This window comes from Anneissia japonica, unplaced genomic scaffold, assembly GCF_011630105.1.
Source record: "Anneissia japonica isolate Jap-2015-1 unplaced genomic scaffold, ASM1163010v1 scaffold287940_len58881_cov143, whole genome shotgun sequence".
Lineage (NCBI taxonomy): Eukaryota > Metazoa > Echinodermata > Crinoidea > Comatulida > Comatulidae > Anneissia > Anneissia japonica.
This window is the reverse complement of record NW_022686422.1, coordinates 15,221-22,638: the sequence shown is the minus strand read 5'-3', so window position 1 is coordinate 22,638 and position 7,418 is coordinate 15,221. Positions and strand designations below refer to the sequence as shown.

General features: G+C 36.7%; 1 protein-coding gene across 1 annotated transcript in view; it reads right to left on the bottom strand.

Moving 5' to 3' along the window:
* The window catches only part of LOC117116991, a 7,131-nt gene extending 741 nt beyond the window's left edge, over positions 1-6,390 (bottom strand). The window contains exons 1-4 of the mRNA XM_033261163.1: positions 6,357-6,390; positions 4,025-4,216; positions 465-3,785; positions 150-153 (exon numbers count right to left, since the gene is read on the bottom strand). Coding sequence (XP_033117054.1) covers positions 150-153; positions 465-3,350 — 2,890 coding nt within the window. The 5' untranslated portion in view covers positions 3,351-3,785; positions 4,025-4,216; positions 6,357-6,390. The remainder of the gene's footprint in view (positions 1-149; positions 154-464; positions 3,786-4,024; positions 4,217-6,356) is intronic.
* Between the last annotated feature and the right edge of the window lie 1,028 nt (positions 6,391-7,418).

Sequence of the window (7,418 nt, the reverse complement as noted above, 5' to 3'; positions counted from 1 at the left end):
TTTTTTTTTGTATTCGTAGTACAAATGCTGTCTCTTATACACATCTAGATGTGTATAAGAGACAGGCGTGAACCGCTTTAGAAAACATCAAAAATGATAGACCTAAAACATTAACATTAACTTAAGTAAAGTTATTAAGTAAACATTACAATCCTAAAATAAGAATTACACCGCATTTGTGCACATACCATATATAATTAGCAATAGAATGCAACCTAACCTAGGCCTGAAAACACGATCGGACGAGAATCGTAACAAGATTCATAACCCGATGAATTTACGATGTTCAGGCGGTGTCTAATTACACTGCACCAAGTCTACGCTCTGCAGCGAAGGGCCTAGCACCAACCGCCACACACAATTGAAAGACACATTTTAATATCTCTAGCCACCGTTCGTTATTAATTATTTCTCAAATTTAATAACGCCACGTAGTAGTTATAATAATATATTTTCATACATACCTTGTTCGCGAACTGTCTCTTATACACATCTAGATGTGTATAAGAGACAGCCTCTATTCTACCTGCAAGCTGGACTTTGAGGTCGGCATAGCTCCCACTCTGAATTTCAGGATCAATGTACTTAACTGGTTCAGGAGGCTGCTCTTCAGCAATGTCCATTAATTCTTCTGGCTGTTTGTCAGCAACAGAACTTAAGTCATTGGCTGTGATGATTTCTACCAAATGAGTTTTCATTTCCTGTTTTGTATATTTCACAGGTTTTCCATTTACAGATCTTGAGAGCTGGAAGTATTCTTTCAGTGGTGCCTTTGCTTGCAGTATTTTCTGGTGGAAGTTTAGTTGGGCGTATATCGCACGCCTTACTGTTTCATCATTGTTGTTTCTACACAGCCCTTCATAGTGATGCTCAATATCTTCTTCTGTGCACCATATTCCACCCTGCGATGTTATATCATTTGTCAGCTTTACTCGGTCATGCACTTTCTTTTGTTCTTTTTCAATTTTTTTCTTTTGCTTTTCTTGCAGATTAATCCACCTCTGCTTTTTTATTTCCTGAATACGTTTCTTGTATCTCTCTTGAATTTCAGGGGCATGCGCTCTTGCTTGGGCCATATATTTGGCCTTTGTCTCTGGATCCAAGCCATCCAGCCATAATCTAGTACCATTGTTGGACCACATAATCAATGTTTCTAAATGGGTGCAACGCACATTAGGCTTCTGTCTAATAAGGCAGTCCAACATTGCAAAATCTCGTTCCCCAATCATGTTTGTTGATGGGACATTTTGGTATTTGCTGGTCCGCTGTTCATCCAGGTTCCAGTATTTCCCTCCTGGAAGTTGATCAGCACATTGCCTGTTAAGGATTAAGAGCATTGCACATGTAGTTAGTTCCAATGCTTGGATGCATAGAATTTCCATCTGTGGGTCATCACAGTCCTTAAATAAGGCCTCGTAAATGTCATCTTTCTCTACAACAGCATCATCAAATACAGTCTCTCCATTAAATAGATCAGTAGCATCGTCTTTCCACTTTTCCAATTTTTCTTGAAGCTGATGTAATGTAGGATTTAATGACAATACGTTATCTGCATTCTTAATACGATGCCACAATGGAGCTGTAACACACTTAAAGAGAATGCCCAGTGCTCGTAGTTCTGCCCTGTTAATCATTTCTCCAGCATCTTCTGCAACAGCTTGTAGCAACTTATTTGGTTCAGGAAGGCTCTGCACAAATGTTATTATGTGATCTACATGGAAATAAGTTGCTGCAGCAGACTCAAAAATAATGTTCGCTCTGTTCCCCACATAGTATGGAAGGTGGTTGTGGGTGTTGTATTGGTTAGATAGGTATGAGGTGAACACATCTTCTGCCCCACTTTGGTCTGAGCCCCTATGATGGAAAGCCTTGCTTGCAGTTCGAACTAGGCGAGTAACACCTGCTTCAGCCGTGGCAATTGTGTGTATGTTTTTTCCATTGGAGGTTATGTCTTCCAATGACTTAAGCACTTTATTAATTTCTTCTGCAAAATTTATTAAGGGGTGCATTTTGCAAAAAAATGTCCCAAATTCTGCTACATTTTCTTGCACCTCTGTCGGCAAGGTCTCCCAGTGCTTTACCACTTTTGGTAAAAGGCTCGTTCGTAACGCCTCTAGTTTTGCACTGAACTGTGGCATTGATGGGCCTTGATCAGTCATTGTGCTTTTTATAGTGGTAATCAACTCTTCATACAGCTGTTCTTTTCTACCAGAACTTCCTTCCACTGTATCAAGCGTATCTGCAAGCTCCATTATTCTTTCTTTAAAAGCATCCATCACAGATTCTGTGTCGCCTCCAGCCATCTGCATCAGACCCATCGTACGAGCCTCTCCATTTGGTAGTGTAACCTGAAAATTTTGCCACTTCTTGTGGTACTTAGTTGTACCATCGCCATGTATGCAATTACCCAAGACATCATCAGGTTTGTTTGCTTGCATTGCAAGAGCAACTTCAACGTCAGCTAAATACCTGGCCTCCAAGCTGATTTGGGAAATTTTTCCAAGAGTTGGCAACCGATCTACTTTTTTTCCTGTGAATTTCTTTAGTACAATTTGAATGACGTCATTTACTTTAGACATAGCAACATTCATTTGAAGCAGTGAGATTATAGTTTCCCTCACTTCATCCTTGTAACGGCCACCTTGAAATCCTACAATAACATCCTCTTCCATCAGTGCTATTAGCTGCTCAAGTTCCTTGTTTTTTGAATTTAGAAAATCTATGCGATCTTCTAGCTGTTTTACATCATCTTCTGAGTATGATGACTCTGTTGTTTGACATAACAGCTGTTGTTTTAGTCTCCAGGCACGTTTATCTACCTTTTTTTTTTGGTTCCCTTTAGCACTTAGCTTCTCCACAATTTTCTGCTTTGCTATGATAGATTCATTAAGTTTAGCCTTTGTATCATTTAATTCTTCCTTTAGTTCCTGTACTTCATCTAAAAGATTACTTTCCTTTTGTGTTAAGTGAGAAATAGTTGCATCTCTTCTTTTAATTTTCTTGTTGACATTCCTTGTATTCAAACTGGTCAACTTTTTCTTTGCATCCGCTAACTGATTTTCCAGATCATCAAGTACAGTCGATGAATGTTCATAGGCTGTTCTGTATTTGTCTAAATCATCTTTCGTTGGGTCAAATAATTTGCTCAAGTTATCTAGCTCTTCCATAACAACAGCATATTTTGCTTCAAGTGTAGCTAAAGATGCCTGTAAGTCCCTATTTTCTTCTTCGAGAGTAGTGTTCTTGGTTTGTGTTGTGACTTTGGCTTGTCTCTCTTCATGCAGCATTTCTTCAAGGGCTTCATTCCTGTCTTCATAATTCTTCAGTAAATCAAGCGCTGGTTCAGTCATTGCAAGTTTGCTTCTCACAGCATGATGAGCAATCCTCTCCTTCTTTAGTTCAGCCCTAAGTTTTTTTTTTTCTTGGGGTGTCTGGAACCTTTAGCATTCTTTTCCGTAACATATTGAAATCTTGATCTCTCATTTCTTTCAAAGCTTTCACACGTGCTTCTCCTTTCTTATTTCGTACTAATTTTTTTTCATGTTCCACTAGCCTTTGCACAGCCATACGCAACGCATCTTCTTTGACATCTTCCTGTGGGCATAATTTAACGAGTGTTTTTACTACAAAATTAGCTTTGTACCCCTGTTTAGTTAGAAATTTATGAAGTTCTAAGACAAGTCCATTCTTGATTAAATCTGTGGCAAGTTCTGGATACACAGTTGCATCTTGCTTTAGAAAGTGGATTGGTCTCAGTCCAGCTGCAGAACAATATGGTCCAATTTCTGTATTAAGAAAAAAAAATTGACAGTTATAATATGTTGATGATTTTAAACACATATTACTGTATCTTCTTTTTTTTCTTTCAGAATTTAGAAAGTAGATGTCAGTGAACCTTAATGCATTTTTAAAATGCTGGTTTTTAACTTTTAGCTTTTTCATTTACCTCTATGAATGATAAAATATTTAGCTTAAATTTTAATATTCACTTTACAATACATATTTGTGCCGTTGATGTACATACCTGGCTCTTTGTCCCTACTGGCAGCAGGTGAAGTAGCAGGCAAGCTGTCAGGACTTTCGAGCTGAACTGCATCAGAAGCTGGACTTGCAGAACTGGCAGAAGTACTTGCTTGTTGAAGACTATGGCCTACAACTAAGTTAACTGATGCTTCGTCGGATACATCATCAGCAGCGGACTCCATTATACGAAAACCTTTAAAGAGAGATATAACAACAGTTTTCACTATTAAAAATGAAATTGAATAAAAATATTTAATATATTTGATTTGTTTACCATTATTATTATTACAGTTATAAATATTTTGTACTTTTTGAAAAAAAAATTATAAAATAAAAATTATTTTCTTCAACTGTAATAAACACTTCTACAAGAAAGTCAAACTTCAGCAAGAACAAGAAAAATATTCACATGTACGGTACATACATATAATTAATAGGCTAGGCCTTGGCATACACAATTAATTAATTGAATTATAGTAATAAAAACACTAACATACTTTATAAAAATATATATGGCCTAGTAGGCCTATTAGTAGAAAATATATATGTGCAGTATATAATAATTAGTTACTAGCCATATAACAGGCATTGGCCCTATTTAATATTTTAATTGATAGTATATATTCTTTATAGAAAGGCATAGGCCTAAGCCTATCCCTAGCGTGAACCGCTTTAGAAAACATCGAAAATGATAGACCTAAAACATTAACATTAACTTAAGTAAAGTTATTAAATAAACATTACAATCCTAAAATAAGAATATACACCGCAGTTGTGCACATACCATATATAATTAGCAATAGAATGCAACCTAACCTAGGCCTGAAAACACGTTCGGACGAGAATCGTAACAAGATTCATAACCCGATGAATTTACGATGTTCAGGCGGTGTCTAATTACACTGCACCAAGTCTACGCTCTGCGGCGAAGGGCCTAGCACCGACCGCCACACACAATTGAAAGACACATTTTAATATCTCTAGCCGCCGTTCGTTATTAATTATTTCTCAAATTTAATAACGCCAAGTAGTAGTTATAATAATATATTTTCATACATACCTTGTTCGCGAACGATTCGGTTAAGTTTCGACCTCCAAAAAAATTATTGAACTTTTTAAACTAACCGTACTATATTAATAAATGAATGGATTTTCTCCGAACAAAGACGACAACAAAGCTTAAGATCGGATCTCTCAGAAAACGATCACATGGGTGCGTTAGGACCAATCACAATGTCCGGATTCTGCTTTTTCAAAACGTCATGCAGAGAACGTTGTTTACAAAAGTCGTAATTCACGGTGCCGAATGAGCGTTGTATGCTAACACACGGAGTTAGTGGGAAGTGGGAACTGGAATGAAATGAAGGTGCGTCACTTATTTTACGATAACGGGAAAACTATACAATATTTTTGAATGCCGTTTTCAATATTTAGAGATGAGATATGTGAAATACAGGATCCGAAATTATAATGAATTACGTTCAGTAGTTTTTAAATTATAATAGTTCAAAAATTGACTTTACATTTTTATGGCATGGTGACCTCAGCGTGCGGGATTTCGTTCACTGATAAAGTGATTCGCGATTGAAGTGCCTACCTAAAGCAAACCACAATATTCAAGACCATCTAATATAAACTCAAACTGACTAATGAATACTGAAACCGATCAGTCATAGATTACTTAATTCGACGTCAAGACAAACATCTATTATTCACGTCTTTCTGTTAAAACAACATCATCCAACACAGAAAACATTTCGTTTACCCAACCATTGAGCGTGAATCCAATCCATTCAGTTGTTTTTCGCTTAACTACTGTGAACACCAAACCATGCAGTGATAAAGCAGTTCATATAGCTACTTTTCAAACTGCGGGTTTTCAAATTCCTACAATTCATACAACTACTCTGTACACCGAACAATGCAGTGATAGATCAGTTCATTCAGCTACTTTTCAAACGCCGAGTTTTCAAATTACTACAATTCATACAACTCTGTACACCGAACCATGCAGTGATAAATCAGTTCATCCAGTTACTTTTCAAACGCCGAGTTTTCAAATTACTGTACTACAATTCATACAACTACTCTGTACACCGAACCATGCAGTGATAAATCAGTTCATTCAGCTACGTTTCAAACGCCGAGTTTTCAAATTACTAGTCTAAGCCTAGGCCTACGGCCTAGGCTAGGCTTAGACTAGTAATAGGAGACCCTACTCTAATTTTTAATCACTTTGTCCTTGCAGATGATCTCCTGAATTTCAGGACTACGAATTCAACCTGCTAACAATAAACATCCTTTACAATTTCAAATATTTTATTGTAAATTACCTGCAAACGCAGCCATTTTTTAAAAGCTTTCCTCCTGTCTCTTATACACATCTAGATGTGTATAAGAGACAGGTATTTGTCTAAATCATCTTTCGTTGGGTCAAATAATTTGCTCAAGTTATCTAGCTCTTCCAAAACTGTCTCTTATACACATCTAGATGTGTATAAGAGACAGCATTTACTCAAATCATAGCAATTGTCTAATGCTTGTTTATTTTAAAATCCGATGTGACACTGATGATGATAATGTATCTGTTTGATTGGCGATCTCGCCGCACTTGTTGCTAAAACAACATTGTGTTGACAGATCTCGCACTCATCGTCACCTCTGACACTTAACTGACCTCATGATAATAAAACTGAGCCTAACACAAGCTGTTAAACGGTTTCCAATTGGATCGTCTTACACTGTCCAATCAAATCTTTTGTTTATGAAAAGTTGTAGTCGGAGATCGCGGAAAATGACACTGAAGTTGTAAAGCAAGAGAAAATTGATGGGGTTTTTTTTCTCAAAAAAGGCCAAAAAGGGTAAGTATTTTAATGAACATGTGATGGTAGTGAATTAACAAAACAGCTTAAATGATTCATGAGTCTGATCATGAATGACGATTGATGGGCCTCTGCAAAGGCCCACGAGGTTTTGCTCACTCATTAGACCTAGAGAGCCTCTACTATATCTATTTTCACTAGAAGAAGAGGCTAGCTATAGAGCAATTAATTATCGTGGATAGCCTACACATAGTTTACTTAAAAAGATTATTTCACCATACATAGGCCTAGTAAATTGTACTTAATAAAAACTTATGATAGATTTAAGCAAAACAAAATAACAAACATGTCACGTGACAGGGGCCGACTGACAAATTAATTGTAATTTAACTCCTGGCCTATCTTATAAGCTTGTCTACAGTACCAGGAGTAGTAGTACTGTAATTCCTATTGGTATATGATATTTTTTAAAGCTTTAAAAAAAATCATTAATTTTTTTCCAGATGATGATTTGAGCAATCATGATGATCATGTAGCTGAAGATGATGTCAGCCACATGTTGAAGACCTATTG